This window comes from Agelaius phoeniceus, chromosome 13 (genome assembly GCF_051311805.1).
Source record: "Agelaius phoeniceus isolate bAgePho1 chromosome 13, bAgePho1.hap1, whole genome shotgun sequence".
Classification (NCBI taxonomy): Eukaryota; Metazoa; Chordata; class Aves; order Passeriformes; family Icteridae; genus Agelaius; species Agelaius phoeniceus.
The window spans coordinates 3284640-3302761 of record NC_135277.1 but is presented as its reverse complement, the minus strand read 5'-3'; the positions used below and the strand labels follow the sequence as shown (position 1 = coordinate 3302761).

At 44.4% G+C, this 18122-nt stretch overlaps 1 protein-coding gene across 1 annotated transcript in view; it reads right to left on the bottom strand.

The window, feature by feature from the left end:
• The window catches only part of ADAMTS17 (ADAM metallopeptidase with thrombospondin type 1 motif 17), a 156048-nt gene that overhangs the window by 117497 nt on the left and 20429 nt on the right, over nucleotides 1-18122 (bottom strand). Inside the window, exons 5-7 of the mRNA XM_077185551.1 lie at nucleotides 9747-9830; nucleotides 9263-9420; nucleotides 3184-3227 (exon numbers count right to left, since the gene is read on the bottom strand). Coding sequence (XP_077041666.1) covers nucleotides 3184-3227; nucleotides 9263-9420; nucleotides 9747-9830 — 286 coding nt within the window. The remainder of the gene's footprint in view (nucleotides 1-3183; nucleotides 3228-9262; nucleotides 9421-9746; nucleotides 9831-18122) is intronic.

The window sequence follows — 18122 nt, the reverse complement described above, 5'->3', positions numbered from 1 at the left end:
GCAGGAAACGGCAGCTCAGGGTGAGGGATGAGCCCGAAGCAGACTCGGGAATTTTGGCTGGTGTGTGACAAGGCTGTGTCACACAAAGAGAATCTTCCTGATCCTGAGGAGTGGATCCCACAGCAGAGGCTGTTGAAACACCACTGTTCCACACGGGAATATTGTTTTCCTTCTGTCCACCTCCTCTGGAATCCACCCATTCCCAGGCCTACCTTACCCAACCAAGTAGGGCAATGAGCATTAACAAACAATTCCTCACACAAACGTGGTTCTGTTCCATGGTGCAGACAGTGGAGTATCACCCCAAGACACACCTACACATTTTCCCCATTTTTGAGCTTGTTTCTGCCATTATGTAACCCTCCACACTACCCTGGCAGCTGGGCCAAGAAAATTTGAACCAAGTCCCCAGAGCAACTGGTTTCAGTGAGGGGCCCCTGCCAGAATACAAATACAAACCTCCTGCTGCTGCTTTCTCGCTGTGTCTGCATGGCAGGCAAAGATTCCAGACAGGTTTTTCAATATGGATCTTTCAGAGCACAAATGAACACCTCTTATGAGGCATTTAGACTTCATAATCCCACTTTCCAACAACAGCTGGGCCTCAAGGCTTCTGCCAGGCTAAGTTCTTATTTCTCACAATGTAAAGAAAATCAAGGCATTGTCACTGAAAATAACATTACATATAGCACTCTGAGTCCTCTTATTTCAGGACATATAATCCAACAGATTTCTTAGAGTCTCTTGAACATGACTAAGCAACATTAGATTCTGGACTTGTACTACATCACACCCCCAAGAACCCCACACTCTTTACAGGAGACCTCCCTAAGCCATGCAATCTCCTGTAGCTTTGCACTCAAAATCCTCATTTCACAGAGGTAGACAGAAGCATTCAGAATGCAAGTGACTTGCCAAATGTCACAAAATGAGCCAGTGCCAGAGCTGGGAATAGAAATCAGGAGTCTAAGAGTCCAGATTCTCTGCCTTATATAGAACAGCAGTCTCCTTGTTTAGGAGCACTCGTTGCATTTACAGCATGGCAGCATTGGCATTGCAAGGGGCAACCTCAGGCATAAGCAGGTGTAAAAACACACATGCACCTGCTGAGATGTTCTTCTTCTGTTCAGTGTAAAGCAAGAAATGAAAGCAAGCTGCTGTTGTAGAGAACTTTGGGGATAACCACTAAGACCAAACGCCATGTCACTCTCTGGACTCACTTCTGGCTCCCACAGGCAGCCCTGCTGATTTGGAGAGGGATATCTGGGAGCTGGAGTGAGAAACAGGAATCTGGCAACAGCAGAGATGGCTGAATCTCCAAGATAAACCTTCCTAAGCCAGCATGGAGGATCAATGGGCATCCACCTGTCTCAGCTGTCACAGTCATATTAACCCAAGTCAAAGCCATGTTACACTGCTGCTCATGTCACCCAGGTGTGTGCACATGGCATGGAAACCTGGCTATTAAAAACCTATTTATCTACAACTGACACCTGCTTTTCCCAATCCTGACAAAAGAGGACAACCAGAGAATCTCTTGCATGGTTAAAATTTAGTACTACCAACACTAACCACTTTCTCAAACCAGCTGCATGTCACCAAAGAACATTCATTAATTTATTCTTCCTCTGCCATGAAAAAATGCAAACGGCACAACAAGGCCAAATGGAGCACAGAAAATGCATAAGTGAAGATGTAAGTGCTTTGCTGCCACATAATCAAACTGGCAGAGGAGAAGGTAGGAAAAGCAGGACTGAAGAGAGCAAAGAGGCCAGACTGGTTTTGTCCCAGGAATATTCACTCTCTAAATATCTTGGAAAACTGTGCTGGAAAGAGTAACAAGCGAGTTTAATCTTCATTGCTGTGATCTACTACTTTCTCCACTGCAGCCACAGTCTTCAGCAAGTTGCAGCACAAGAAATAACTTGGGTATTGTAAGAACAGAAAAGAAGTCATAAAAATATTTCCTTAGTCATGCTGTCTCTGGTAATATAATTCCCTGAATAGAGATCTTCAACAATACTCTCTTTAAATATGGAAAGAGCTCTGACTTTAGTCAGCATGTGTCTTCCATCAGCTTCTCTCTTTTTTTTTTTAACTTCTTTATTGTATCTTACCACAGCCACCTCCAGGTGCAGGCACACAGTGTAAAAACCTTCCTCAGTGGAAGTGTGTTTTCCATTGGACACAGAATAAACACATTGTGAGGGATTCCAAATGGAAAAAACTTGGACACAGAGGCCAGTCCTTGCTCATGGCTATGTATCCTCCAGCTCTGTATTTCCTCCTTTCACCTAATCCCCACACCAGGGAGGGAAGGAGCTGCATTCCAAGATGAGCCTTCCACAGGGCTCCTGCTGAAGGCATTTCCCTCCCTGCCCTGCATCACCCATTGTCCATAACCCCTGCAAGTGTCTCCCTGAACACTGGAGTGTAAGAACAGCTGAAAATTGGGATCATCCCAAGTTTATACAGAATGGAGGATGAGGGGCCACCTGACTTTGAGGCAAGTCTAAAAAAATTCATGCTATCATCACAGAGAGGATGTTGAGCTGTGCCTCCAAACACTGCTGCCACTGTGGGGATTAAAAAAAAAACAAACCAGGAGAACACTGTGAAGGTTACTGCTACCTGAGTGAAATAAATAAACAAAGTATTTAATGTGTGGGATGTAAGGACCCTGTGTATGCAGGCTTTGGATACAAGTAAAGGCAGTTAGGAAGTAGGAGGAGCAGGAGGCTGAAAAGAAGATTTAACTTGGCTTTCCCACAATGAGGTATTCTTCTCCAGTGTCTGAGTGCCAGCTTGATCTGGGAATGTCACACAGGTTCTTACAATGGGAAATACACTCCTTAGCTAGCAAATTCTTGTTTGAGGTGAGAGAATTGAAAGGAACATTATACAAACACACCAAGAGGCAGTTTCTTCTGCATCCACTCCAAAGAAGTAGAAATACTCAAGAGTGACTCCTAAACCCAGAGACCTCCAGGGCTTAGGAGGGGTTAAAATTTAATGGCTTATTTATAGCTCATACCCTGCTCAGCTAATCCATATCTGCATCACAGAGGTACACAGAACAGCAAAACCAACATGACAGCAAACCAAGGAGTGAAAGATTGCCCAGAACACTCTCTTAGCACAGAGGTGCCTATCAAAATCCCCTCCCCTGCCTCTTGCACTTACCCACAGTGTCACAAGGCTCGTCTTTGTGCACGCAGAAATCTGTCCTAGAAAGAAAAACAGAACAGAAGTGAAATGTATCCTGTGCCTCCAGAGCAGGGAGAAGCAGTGGTGCATGACTCACACATCATGGGTGTTGAGGTCTGGGGATTTTGTAAGGCTGCTGTGCAGTGTACACGATGACAACAGAGATAGCAGCCCTGATTGCTGCTGAGATTACAGACAATTATGTGAATCAGCCACATATACCACAGTCCCACCATCAGACTTGAAAGTCAGCACCTAAAAAAGTCCTGCCTCAGTTTGTGATGTCACATTTATTCCACAACTGGATTAAAACTGAAGCTCCTTCCACAAGAGAATTCATACAATAAGGAGCAGACACCCTGTGATGCACCCTAAAAGGCAGTGGGAGTAGGAGATGTGTGAAGGCACAGAACTAATAATATGTACCCAAAAATCCTCAATTCTTCACTAGAATAGAAAAGAACATGAAAAAAGGAGGACTAAACAGAGAAAGACAGATGTTGACACAGAAGAAGAAAGAGAATTTCAGGATTTTCCTGGTAATGGGTAAATTGGCTTCAGCTAATTATTACACTCAGATTTGCCATGTTACGGTTTGAATCCAACACAGAGAGGTTCAAGAGATTCCATTTGTTCCCCACATCTCATCAAGGCAGGAGAAGATACTACAGATGTCAGTGGCACCCACAAATCAGCCAGGGATCCATGGATGTTTCTGTATTAAATAAGAATAAAAGCCTTGAAGCTCACCACCAAAGCACTTACACTTCATGTGAGAATATTTTGTACATGAGGTTCCTCGTGACAGAAAAACAAGTGTGTGTGGGGAAAAGTATTTTATACCTAAATTATTAGCTTGACTACATTTCAAGAAGCACTTAGACCTAAACTTTTAGGAGGTCTCTTCACCAGGGCTGCTTTGGTGTGCAATCCACAATAAAGAGGAGCTGCAGAGAAACATCACATGTGCTAAAACATTTCAGAAGTTCTTTAACCCAAGGGAAGCTGAGGAACTGTTGTCTCTATCACCTTGGCTTTCCTCACCCTGGGAGGAGGCAAGAGAATCCCACTGGTACATTTGCAGTGTGCCATTTGAAATGCCTGGGTCCCCTTGGGGTTTAGAGTGTAAGAGTTTGGCAGAAGGAAGATCGAAAATACTTTGAGAAAGATAAATACTTAGAAAAAGAAAATACTTAGAAGAAATATAAAAATAGATAAATATTAAAAGCGCTCTTTCCTTGAAGAAAGTTATGAAACTAGGGTTTATAGGAAAAGGGATTTAAGGCCCAGGACTGTGGCTGATGAATCCAGACCCTCCACACCAAACTCCTTTGAAAGCCACAAATCAAGCTGTCAAGGGCTTGGAAGGAGAGCACAAACAGCCATTCCCAGCCCTTGTTCAGCACACATTGAAAACCAACCACGCTTCAGTGCAGAAAAACCATAACAACCATCAAAGTGTTAAAAAAATCAGACAGAAACCAACCAAAAATCGGAAGCTACGACCACACACCGGCCCCAGCTTTCATTTTTCACTGCAGCCTGTGTCTCAACACCTTGGCATTGCAGCCTTCCCAAGGAAGACTAATGACAGTCTCCTGACGGAGCTGGCACCAGCGCGCCTGCTCGGCTTCCCAGAGCCAGCTTGACAGAGGTTTATTTAAGGACTTATTATGTTATATAAACTGCTAAATCAAACAGATGCTTTTCTTGTGACAACAGATAGCTCAACTATTAGTGGATGGCAGGAGGCCACAGCTAGAAAAGCCTCTCTCTCTCTCCAGAGCCTGTCCAGCCCTGCGAATAATGCACAGAATTTCTGCTCCTCACACTGCCCCACACCAAAAGGTGTCTGGCACTTCCTGGCAGCTCCACAGAGGAATTACCACCATGCTAGTAAATAAGGGGTCAGTAAATGATCCAGCACAACTTGCAGGCTCTCTTACAGAGGTAGAACAACCCTTGTGTTGAAGAGAGTGCTGTGGTGCTGTTTGGTCAGGGAAAGGCTTGAAGCACATCAGCAGCAGAACTGGAAATTCAAGTATGAAACCTGCTCAGCCCATCCTTAAAACTGTCATAAGCACAAGACCAAGAGACTCCATCTTCTGTTCAAATACATGTACAAAAATGCCAGGATTTAAACCATCTGGACCATTGCAAATACTTTAGCCCAAAACTCTGTGGCCAAACAGAAAAGCACATCCAGACCTTTAGTTACAAACCAACTTGGTGGGTCTCAGTCTTCTTCCAAAGACAAGGGCACACCTCATCACAAAGCCCATTGCTGAAACTCCTACAGTCCTTCCCCAACAGCCAGGGGGAGAACACTGCATGGAAAGGTGTTAAGGATGATCTGTCTCACCTGTGGCTCAGTCACACCAGTGATTTAAATGGCTCCATCCTGGCACCTGACACTGATCTGCTTTTAAAAAGGTTTCACTGGCAGGCATCTCTCTGGCACATTTTTGAGCTCAACTGCATGGGTAATTTTGAAGTGAGAGCTTGACATGACTGATACTATAATGATGCTCAACAATGCAGGAAAGGTATTTTAATATTTATTGTACGTGCAAAGGTCTCCTACCACAGAGACACAGTCCTGTTAGCAGAATTTTTTACAGAGCTGTGTTGAAATAAAACTCTTACTGCAGGAGCTGCAGTTCAAGTCCAACATCTGACCTTATCACACGAGATCTTGGATAATACACTGAAATCACAGCTCAAGCTGTGAACCAGTTTTACTCTTCACTTTTAGCCATTGACTGAATCAAGCAGGACATGAATTTTCATCCTGTGACCTGTGAAATTCTCAGTCATTATCATGTGTGGTACCCAGCAGAGGTTTCCATTAGCAGAGTACAACAATTCTCAAAAAAAATGACAACAAGTTCGTTGTTTTGTTCAATAAAAATAGCTAGAAGAGCTCAGAACTCCTCCTACAGTCACTCTTCCATCTGGCTCCCACCAACTGGAAAAAAATACCTAACTGTGCTAAGCTGAACTCTGCAATTCAAGTCCTTCCTGTGAGAAAGAAGGACAGAAGTTGAACTGTGCAACAGGAATAAGAAGCATTCTGTTAAGTGGCCATTCCCAGCATCCTTCAAAGGACATCTTTCGACCAGTCTAACCCTGCAGGGTCATAAAGCTAAAGGACACAGGAAACTGGTACAGTCCAGAACCTGCCAAAATAAACTTTCCACATCCATAGGTACATTCAGCAGCACTATGTGCCCAGTTTCCTCCATGCACAGTGAATTCCTCCATTTGCCCATTTAATGGGAAGGCAAAGAGCTGGAGAAGTGTGGAAGGGAGGACCAGGCTGCAAATGGAACAACTACACCACTGTGTCAGGAAAAAACAAGTCTTTGCTTAAAGACAGCTCTGAATTCTGTTCCTGTCAGTGCTGGGACGTTCTTTGCTCTGCTATCACATCACCTTCAGTCTAATAGCTGACCCAAACACCTCCAGCCAGGAGCTGGGATAACACCAGTGCGCCTGAAGATTTCCCAGGGAATGCAAGAGACAGATCAAGAGAGGGAATGTGTTTCAAATGATACATGCTTCTAAAATCACTAAGACACAGATTCTGCAGACAGAAGTTATTCTTGTCAGCTGCCTGTTAAAATATGAAGTACACTATCCAAAGATGCCAGAGACTTGAATTTCTGCAAGTTCAAAACCAGAATCTGAATGAGGAAAGTCTGATGGCTATAGAGACCACAACATTATATTCAGCTGTGGCAGATTATTCCCACTGTCTCACTTATTTACTGAGCTGGACAATGCATCTTATTTCACGGGCACAGTGTGTGTGTCCCTTACCTGGAACTCAGGTGGACACCATTAAAATCCAACAAGAGGAATATTTGCCACCTACATAATCTACTTCTGCATACAAATGAGGGTATGGGAAACATCAGAGAGGTGAAATTTCAAAAGGCAAGCGTGCCTTGGTGTTTCAAATGAACCCAGCCAGACTGGAACCAGAGGGATTTCTTCAGAGCTTGACCCCAAAGAATCTGTTTCTAGTCCTTAAAGCAGCTGCAGCTGCTGAAAATTCAGCTTCTGATTTTTTTGGCGCAATTGCTCGTGCTGGACATGCTGTTGCTCCCACTCCTCTACCACTGGTCCATCTGTACAGTCTGGGGAGGGTCCAGGGACACACACACACATTTCCAAAGCCAAGAGGAGAAAAATTCATTTCCCTGACACAGGAATGGGGCTGCTGGCCCAGAAGTCCTCCAAACAATGCAGCATCCTCCATGCAGCAGAAGCAGGATGGGTTAAGGATGACAGGACACATCAAGAAGGAAGGAAAGACTCCAAGTGCACACTGCTGGACTCTCCAGCAGCCAAAATGCTGCTCCTGTGCACAGCCATGTGCTCCCTGGCCTGAATCTTCTCACCAAAGCTGAATCTCGTTTCTAGCCCAACCAAACCTGTACTTTCCCAGCTATTCCCACTGCAAAACACTGCAAATCCAGTGAACAGTTCCTCCTACAAATTCTTCTACAGTTCTTCCTCAAAAGCCTGAGTCCAGCTCATTTAGCCTGACATTATGCATTCAGTTTTGAGAGCAGCAGAGATGAAATGCTCTGCTCATTCCCCCCACCCTGTGCTCAGAGCCCATCAGAAGAGATTCCCTCTGCCTCACTTGTCATGCAGGACAACTGGATACCCAGATGAGGTTAACAAAAATGTTAGTTATTTATTTAGGCTCTGATCCAGTGGAGCACATGCTTAACTACAACCAGGATGTGCAGCCAGTTGACTTCAAAGGAACTATTCCCCCTGTCTAAACTGTTAAATATCTGCACAAGTGCCTGGTGGACTGCAGTGAATACAGAGGAGGGAGCAGGGTTTGGGGGAGCTGCACACACGTCTGTGGAGGAGATTGCTCAGAACTTTGCTGGCCTCATGCCCTGCTCACCAGCTCTTTCACTGAACACTCACCAGAATCCCATGGACAGTTTGCAGTGGGGCTGTTAACACAAATCTAACACTAGAGATTATTGCATTCAGGATGGCAGTTTATGCAAAAACATGTATTTCTACTCAAATTGTTGGCAGAGAAAATAAGTGAAAGAGGTGAGTAATATTGAACTGCAATACAGATATTTCCTGTCTTAAACTGGGGGAGAAGGGGGTAGGAAGTAGGGTTTTTCTAACACCATTACACCATAATTTTGTGCTCACTTTCATTATTCAGAGATCACTTCTGTAAAAATGAATATTTCTTTTACATCTTAAAGGATGCAAAAACTTAAAACACCATGAAATTGCCGTTCAGAATTTGTGGTAACTGTGAGGAACATGGGACATGCATTGTATTGTGAGGTTAAGCTCAGACAATTAGAGGAAAAAAGACTGTTGTCCCTAAACACCCTTTTTCTTGCTTTATCTGATGTGTTTGACACATCAGTAAGTTCAGAATTACAGAGTGCAAAGAATTTTGATCAAATATTTCTATAAAGATCATTTCACATCTGAAATGCATGACTTTTCAAATACACAAACCAATCAGGAATGACACCCCTCCTCTATCTCAGTTGTGATAGAGGAGAGTTGTTAAAGTGGTTATTTCCTTGGGCAAAGAGAGAGAAAACTAATTTAGTTTATGGTATTTCTCTCCCTCTTTCTTTAGGAGATAACTCCCTCCCTAGTGCTGACACACTGTCTGCTCAGCTGATTCACCCCTAACTGCACACAGAGCACCTGAGCTCAGCTGTGTTCTCAGTTCCCCACCTTCCTTCTGCTAGGAAGGAGGGCTCCAAAACCTCCCCTATTTTTTCCACTCCTACCAGCTGGGGTGAGGAAAAAGCCCCCCTGTGCTACAGCCACGTCCTGACCCTGACTGTGACACCTTGGCTCAAGGGGACAGATGCTTTTGTACAACCTTGTTAAGAATGCACAAAAACAACACAGAGCACTTTCACCTGAGCCATTTGAGCAGCAAATGTATCATCTTCTTAGATTTCTGCCTGACCAGATAACCCCATCACTGACCATGGGCATTACTGGTTGTAGGGAATTGATAAACCAGACCTTCCCATACCTGGTCACAAAAACAGCAGCGTCCACAGGAGGGGTGTCATCCCTGGCACCAGGAACCTGGTTGTTACCAAGGTATTTTGCCCCACCATATTCTTCATTTTGCCACTGACAGAAGCTCTCCAGAGATCTCTCTCCATGATGCCCGATGGACAACTTTGCCTTTGGGGAAAAAAAAAAAAAAAAAAGATATATGAAAGGAGAAATTATTATAGCCAGTCTTTAGCTAAAGCATCAGACCTCTCTGTAACATCTAACTCCAGACTAGTTTGCAGCTACAAGCAGACAGCTTTACCAGGAAGGATAAATAAAAGGATTCTGGTTCCTTTCACTCCCACAGCCCTTGTACTTCCCACCTTTAACACTGCCTGGTGAAGTGGACCAGGTAACTCCTCACAGTTTGTGATGCTGAGGCCCCACATCCCCTCCACCCTGTGGGACACCACAGAGCAGTTCCAGGAGCAGGGCAGAAAGGGGCTGGAACTCACAGGGCGACTGTGGAGCAGGACTAGCTTGGTCACTCGAATGTTGACTTTAATTCCCAGGCTTTGATGCTGGAACATGTTGTACACCTGTCAAAAAGCAAAGAAAACATCCACAGCTTATTGGTAGAAATATCAAGACCTAGTAACAGTAGAAGAAACTAATTGTGACTAAAGTTAGACATTTCTCCTTTTAAAAATTGACACAAAAACTCCCCTCACATAGATTGTGCTACTACACTCAATAAAATAAAGAATATTTAGGAATGCTGTGAAATGGAGAAAAATATTCCAAAGGAGCTCTAAAGATAAAGTCTCAGGAACATGGACATACGTTATGAAGCATTCAACCAACATGGATCTTCAGCATTTAAATATCAGGGATATCTGAATGCAAGATGAAATAATGGTGTGTTTTAGACTTCAGGAAATAGAATGGAAAAGCAATTTCCCTCTGTTATTTTCATATCTTATATAAGAGAATAGTAATAAGGCAGCACATAATGACACAAGCCTCAGGAAATACAAAAATAGCACCGGAAACTACCTTACTACTTTCTCCAGATTTTGCATTCCAGCTCAGATACTTCACCTCATTTTTATAGGTTAAAATAGAAGATCTTAATTGATCCCAGAATTTTATTCCACACGTTGCTCAGTGTACAAATGTTTTAACTAGACAGTATCAAAAAAGGTGAGGGAAGGGTTTATTTCAAAAGGTGTAAAAGGCCACATAAAAGGCCTTGGGTGAATATTGCACCCCCTATTTCATCAAAAAAACCAAAATCAAGATCAGTGAAGAGAGATTCCTGACAAATGGGAGGCAGGTTTGGCCCCAGGTAAGCAATATTCCTTGCTCACAGCTCCTTTGGCTACAAGCATCGCCCAGGCTCAGAAACTTCCTACAGCAAACCCAAGACACGAGCACATCTTGCACATCATGTTTTCAATGCTTGGTATTTTTCCTATTTGTGCAAATGCTCAGGAATGTGCTCAGTGGAAGAAGCTCTCCAGTGTTTGGGGTTGGATTTAAGCACACACATAAATGTTTCCTACAATTTAGGCACAGATTGCAAGACAGAGCTACTCAGTGTTTGACCCAGTGACCTTCAGCTGAGCACAGTGAGCCATTTCTCTTCCCTGGGGCTGGTGTACAAGTGCACACAAGGGCTGGCACTATTTGCTCAGCCTGGGGATGTGTTGGGAGAGCATTCAGGCCTCTCTCTACACACCTGGCAGGGAAAAACTTGACATTTGCAGAGAAGGGCTCTGACAGATGACCCCTGTGTAAGTGGAGACCTGCTGCACCACTACAGAGGCTGACAAACACTTCCCTGGGATGGATGGATGGATGGATGGATGGATGGATGGATGGATGGATGGATGGATGGATGGATGGATGGATCTTTGGTTTCCCAGCTCTCCAGTAGCTCTGGCCATCCCATGAAGTTCCCACTTATGAAATGAGAATAATTGCAGCAAACAGGTCCTTATCCCTGAGCCTGCTGGGTGCTGGTGCTTGGCTTCCATCAGAGCAGTCAAGCTGCCTCCAGAGCCAGCACAGACAAATCCAAACACCACTGACTTCCAAAGGCTGCTTGCCCTGGCAAAACTTGCTCACCAAGCACCAGCTGCTGGACAGTTCAGGATGTTATCTTGAAAGCTGCCAGCCCTTCCTCCTTTTCTCTTGTGCTCTCTGTCCTAAGCATAACTCTGACTGCACTTTTATTCCCATCCACCTTCAACCCTCTTCTGATTCTGATTTCAGAAGAGCTCAAACAGCAGCAATTGGACACTAAACCAAAAAAAAAAGTCCCTGGGAGTGCAAGAGGCTCCACTTTGCTTGTTTATTCAAGCTTTGTTTGCTTATTTTCTTAAATGAAGGCCAAAGGAGCCCCAGGCTGATGGTGGTTTGTGTTGCCTAGAAGGAACATTAACCTTTCCCTCTAAGAGGGAGATCACTTAACAGTTACAGGCAACACACACTTGACTTGGAGAAAATTTAATTTGCCAATTAAAATAATTTGTATACGGAGAAAAAAAAAAAAAAAGACAAATTAAAACAACACCTTCCCCTCACCTCATCTTTACTCCTGCATTCCTGACTCCTTCCCCCTCACCCAGAGCCAGGCAGGTGGATGGGGAATGGGGACTGTCCTCTGGAACAGCTCTCTCTGCTGCTCCCTCCTCACACTTTTGCCCTGTTGCAGGATGGATCCTCTCCATGGGCTGCAGTTCCCATCAGGAAAACCTGCTCCAGCACAGGCTCCTCTCCTCAGGTCACAATGTTGGGAACAGCCACCTGCCCCACCATGGTCTCCCCCCAGGCTGGAGGGCACCTCTGCTCCAGCACCTGGAGCTCCTCATCCTCCTGCTCTGACCTGGGTTTTTTCCCCACTTTTTTCCACTATTCAGCCTTATTCCCCTCTTTTGAAGATGTTTCCACAGAGGCCTCCCCAGCTCTCCTGACAGGCTCTGCTGTGCCCTGTGGGGAGAGCTGGGATCATCACCGTGTCCAGCACGGGGCAGCTCTGGGTCTCAGCCCCACCCAACACCATCATTTCAGAGGGAAACTTCTCTCAGATCATGGGCTTTAAGGCTAGAAGGAATCCCATGGAGAAGGCAAACAGACTTTTAAATTACTTGATAAAAAAATATGAGCCTGACACAGCTCAGGTTGTTCCCAGCTGGATTTAAACCAGGCTGTTCAGGTAGATTGTGCCCAAAGGAAGCATCATCACAGAATCCAGCTGAATTTAAAATAAAATAATTCAGATACATAGGTCTTTCCTGCTAAGAATGAAATTCCATCATGGCAGCAACAACCTTCTGCCTTTCTCACCCAGCCAACAAAACCAGACTCCAGAGACTGTGCTGTTCCACACCACATCCAAGTGTCCACTTGCAGCACATGCCAAGTGAGGTGGTGGGATAACTGGTACCAGGCCATGAGGAATGGGATTTCCCAGTGCAGATGTTCTCAAGATTTCCTGCTGCACAGACAGACTGACTCACAGACACCTCCCTGCCCACTCCCAACACCATGGGCCACCCTTCCTCAAGCCTGCAATTGCATCACACCCTTCAGGCTGCTGTGACTACTTCCAACAGGGGAAAAGTAAAAATATTTGGGTGGTTTAGAACCTTTTAATAAAATAAGGCAGATGGGAACAGAAGTGTCAGCTGCATGAAACTCTGCCATGGAGCCAAATGCAAAGGTCACTTGTTTAGGACACCACCACAAGTGGCAGAAAGCAGCTTGGATGGAAAAGAAATGGAGGTTCTGGATCACTGGCATGAAAGGAAGGGATGGGAAAAGTGGTCAATGTGACTGAAGTGTTGTGGGTGCCCTGCTGCAGGGGAACTTCTGCACTTCTGTACTGACTTCTCTGTGTGGAGTCATCGAAAGTAGGGTGAGCTCTGGAAGCAGGAGATGTGGTAAAGAACCATACAAAACAGACAGAAAAAATGGAAGGAGAAGTGCAGTAGAACAAGAAGAAGAATAAAGCCTGTCTCTGGCATCTCCCCCTTCACCTGCATTTCTCTGACAGTGCTTTACTGTACAGAATGCCCTAAAGAAAACAGGAAAGCTTGGAGGCTGGACCATCCTCCTCTGTGTGCATTCCTCCTGCCTTTCCTTCTCCTCACAGCTCTGACATGGAAGGGGCAGAACAAATGCAGTTCTGGCATAAGCTGTGCAGGCCTGCCCCAGCATGCACAAAGCAAACACAGACATAAGGAATTGGGCTCAGAGAGGAACTAAACTACATCATTTTAATTTTTTTTTTTAATTCTCAAGAGCTTCCTCTGCAGGTGGACGGTGGGAGGGAGACGTGTGTGTTTCAGATGTTTTGGAGTTTAGAACAGCAACCCTGAGGGTAAATTGACTTTTTTTCCCTTTTTTCTTCCCTGAGCACTGCACTCAAGCAGGAGCCTTCCCATTGCCTTGGCTGCTGGATGAGGTTTGGACAGCAGAAGCCTTAGTCAGGTTACTGAGGTTGTCTTTCTCTTGTTTTGAAAAGTGCTATAGGATTTCTAACACCCACCTAAAGCCAAGCTTTCAAATTATTCCTTTAAACATTATGAAAAAGAACATATTCATAGCTCTGTATAAGATACAGTTGACATAACTCCTTCTCCTGGGGCTGCTGGAGCAAAAAGAGAAATCTGTAGACAGTGATGAAACACTCAGATCCTTTTCCCTTATGTTCCCTTATGTCCCTGTTCTCATCATGAAAATTCCAGACCAAGGTAAGGGAGCTGATTATCAGTGGCAGCTCTGGAGCCTTTATGTGCCAGCCCCCAAGAGCACAGACACATAAATCCATCAATGCAAGCATGATAAAAATGATTTTATCTGCTTTTTTAACATTAAAAAAACCCTCACAGGGGAAATCCAAAATGAAAAACAATCTGTGGAGCGTAAAATCAGGCTTCAGAGAGTAAAACAGTATCATTCCTAAAGAACAACATAAGAATTTTCCCTCTTAATGGCATCCAAAAAATCACTAACTTCAAGTTCCTGCTTGCTGCTGCAAAGAGCTTCCACAGTAATCTCATGGCTTAGCAACAGCTGCAGGAGAACTGAGAACTGCAGGAGAACACACTGCAGAAACTCCCTCCACACTGCACTCTCAGGGAAAAAGGCGAGCTCCAAACCAAGCCACAGTTGTAATTTATTGCAAAACCCAAAAAAATACACTTAGGGGACAAAAAAAAAAACCCAAACCCATAGAAAGCAGCTGTTAAATGACTGTGTTGTGGTCTTGGAAATTCAGAAATTCAGACGTCTCTGTCTCCAAATGCTCTGAGGGTCAGTGTGGGTGGGACTTGGTTTGCAAAGTCAGCTCTGCACTCTGCAAGGAGCCAACATCCACAACTCCCTACTCAGGGCCTGCCTGGAAACAGCCACTCCTCATCCTCAGCAACACAACAGCCGTGGACAGGACTTTCCAAAGGGTCTCATCCCCATTTATCACCACTTGAACCAGTTATCTCCAGAACCAATTCTCTCCAGAAAGCTGAAAACCTAAACCATGAAAACCAGACAAAGCAGAGACCAGTGCAGTTCCTAGAATCTCCTTTTTCCTTTACTGGTCACTTCTTTCAGATGAAAAGCAGCCACAAGAGCAAACAAAAGCACAGAACTCCTGCAAGAACAGAACGTTCACCCTCACAGCTCCACATGGATGAAATGCACTGAGAAATTAGCTGCCAGAGGCAGACCAGCAGAATGGGTGAGCAAAACAAGCATGTTTTAAAGCTGGATTTACCACAGAGGCACTTGGGTGTGGAATTCAGAGGAAGTTCTGAACACTGGTCACTACAGAAGGAGGACATGAACAGGAGATGCTCTCAAGCCAAAGGTGAGACAAGAACTGGAATGGAAACACTGCAACAAAGCTCAGTAAAAAGAGAGTTTAGCCTAGAAAAAGAGATCAGCACCTATATCTGCGTAGGTGGTTTTGCATTCCCACAGCTCTGCTGGTATTTCTCCCTGTCCATGCTCTTCCATTCCTCACTGCCTTGCTAAGGCTGCAGCTGGGCATGGTGGCATTTGACAACAACTTTAGCACCTGTTTGGAAAGCAGTGCTGAATCAAACACCTTGCCAGAAAACAAGAAAAGATTTCTTTTTAGCAGTGGTGACTTGAAAAAAGCCAACTCAAATCCCTGGAGCCCTGCTTGTTCCTACTAATACATTACAGAGCACCTTAGAGGGAAATTCTTCCGTGATCTTGGAAAAACCTGTCTTATAATTTCAAGCATTAGTTTAGTAAATGGAAGAGCCTGCTCCTCTACAGTGACATTCACAAAAAACAAGTACTTTTAATGTGAATCTACTCTCTGTTCAGGGGCATGGAACTACAGAATAACATTAAAAACACAGCATTTGCTACATGAAGTGCTACCTGTTATTTCTGGGTTCCAAAATGGGTTTGCTGTGCTTTTAAGCTGTTATTCTAGAAGAGGGTGGTGGGTTTTTTTCCTCTAAGATTCTCATTTACCAAGGGAGCAATAAACCTGTATTTTGTAATGCTGACTTTTTCCCCCTTCAGAAATTCTTGTAACATAAATAGATATTAAATACTTTAAGGCAGATCACTTTATTTAAAATGTCTATAAATATAAAATGCATTAATAAGACCTCTTAATGCTTGTTTTGTGGTTTGACAGTAAATGTAATGGCTTACAGAGAGGAGTTAAGTTAATATACCCCTGACCAGTAATGTTCTATTTGCTTAAATGCAAGCATCCAAGCCAAAATTAACATTCTGGTTTCTTTTAGAGGCAGCCTGCCATCCTGCAGTATAGCTGAATAAGCACTGCCTAATAACATGGGGCAAATCCTGTCCCCCAGCTAACAGTCACCCAAGGCTGACAGGGAGGCAAGAAACAAAGATCCCAAGCAGCCAAAAGCTTGACTTAAGGCCTCCCCAAACCACATGATTATCTCTCTGAAATACATTTTTCTGAATTATCCTTCAGCTTCTTTTCCTGGGATGAAGGTCAGCTCTCATTACACAAATGTAACATCAAAATCTCCTTTGATTTCCCTGAATTTCACCTGGTTTTATCACCACAGAATAAAGGATTTATGCAGTGATGCCATGCATGTGTTTTGCCTATCCTCATTCCTCACTATCTTTTGCCAGTCACTGTCAAGCAGTTTCCTTCAGAGGCCTGAAAAATGTTCCTAAGAGCGTGGGAATGGAGGTGGCTGAGGGAGAGACCCTCCCATTGCCCCTCTGAAGGCTGAAGAGCTGAAACATGAATTCAAATCCTATCAGACACCAGAAAAACCTCACACCAGGGAGCCCCCAGGAGCAATGACTTAACAGTGGGAAGCATTTCAGCTGGACCCTGCACCTGAGGAGATGCACATGAACGTGTTCCTCATCCAAGAGTCCTCTTCCATGTGCTCTCCCTGGTGTCTAATAAAGGGGTGAGCTCACCCTACAGCATCAGAACTCAGCTTAAAAGCCCATCAGCTTAATCCATTGGAAACTAACCTTCAATATTTGTTTAATAAATGGGTTTAGAGAACCCAGCCCATCTCTGAGCACCTCCCCATACAGATTTATTCACACCTGGCAAGCTGATGTTGCTGAGATGTTCTGCAGCACCTCAGCCTGGACAGACAACAGGATTCAAAGACCCACAGCCATCTTTTGTTTAAGACTTGGTCCATCAGTCTGTTCATCCCTAACAATCTTGACAGGCTGAAAAAGCTGCACAACACAGACATTCCCAATGGTCACAGTGAAATCATTGACCTGCTGGCATGAGGATCATCAAAAGTAACTGCAGAGCCACAGTGGAGCCCCATCAAGTGACGAGTCTGAGTGTACACTGAGGCAAAATAAAAGGTAGAGGAAGGGACACAGAAAAGCAGCTCATTAATGGAAAAGACTAATCAAACTCCCTACTCAATCAGCCTCCAGGAGGGCTCCCTCACACCAGTGCTTGATGAAGGAACACAAGACCTCTTAAAAAGCTGTTGTTCCATAGCTGGTTTATGCTGAACATCCATCTCTTCACTGGGAAGCATGACCAGGCAATTACTGTTCAGGACTGTTATTTTTTCCCAAGCCAATTTGCTGCTCATAAACACCAGCAGAGGCACAGTGAGGAGAATGAGCTGTTCCTGGATATTACAATAGCATGGGCAAAGGAACATGAGCTTCCTCCAAGACTTTCTTGTGCAAATGCCTCTGTAAGGACCCCTGCAGCCTGTGAGAAGAGTTTTCCATGTCTACATCCAATTTAGCCATTACCTCCTTAGTGGCACTGCCAACAGCTGAGTGAGCATTCCCTGTGGGAGGCTTTGTGTTCCCTTATCAGCTGAGCCAGAAAGGCCCCACTACAGAGACAGCTCACAAATTAACACCCACACTTCCCATGTGCCTGCAATTCCCAAAGATTCCCCTCACTCCCAAAATGTATCCCTAGGATTTCTAGAATGATTCTCAAGCCCAACTCCATCAACTATTCACAGGTATGATCAGCACCATTTCATGCAGCCCTGGGGTGAAAAGAATGGGATCAGCCAGCAGTTTGGTCATAAGCTTGCCACATCTTCTACATCAAGGGAAGAAGCCATTTTCATTGTGTAAAAATCAGAGATAAAAATAATTTTGGACTTAAAGCCAGGTCTTCTGCTGGAATCAATATGACTGCTGGCTTTAACTGCCTTAACAATGAGCCATATCTTTTGTGAAACGGGTGTGCCATAGGAATCTTTAGGAACTCAAGAAACATGTCAGACAAGACACTCCTCCAAGTAAACCACAGCAGCACCAAAAGCCTGGTAGAAAACACCACTCCTGAACCACTATTTCCTCAGTGAAAACATGCATTTTCAGTTTTAAAAATGGGTTTA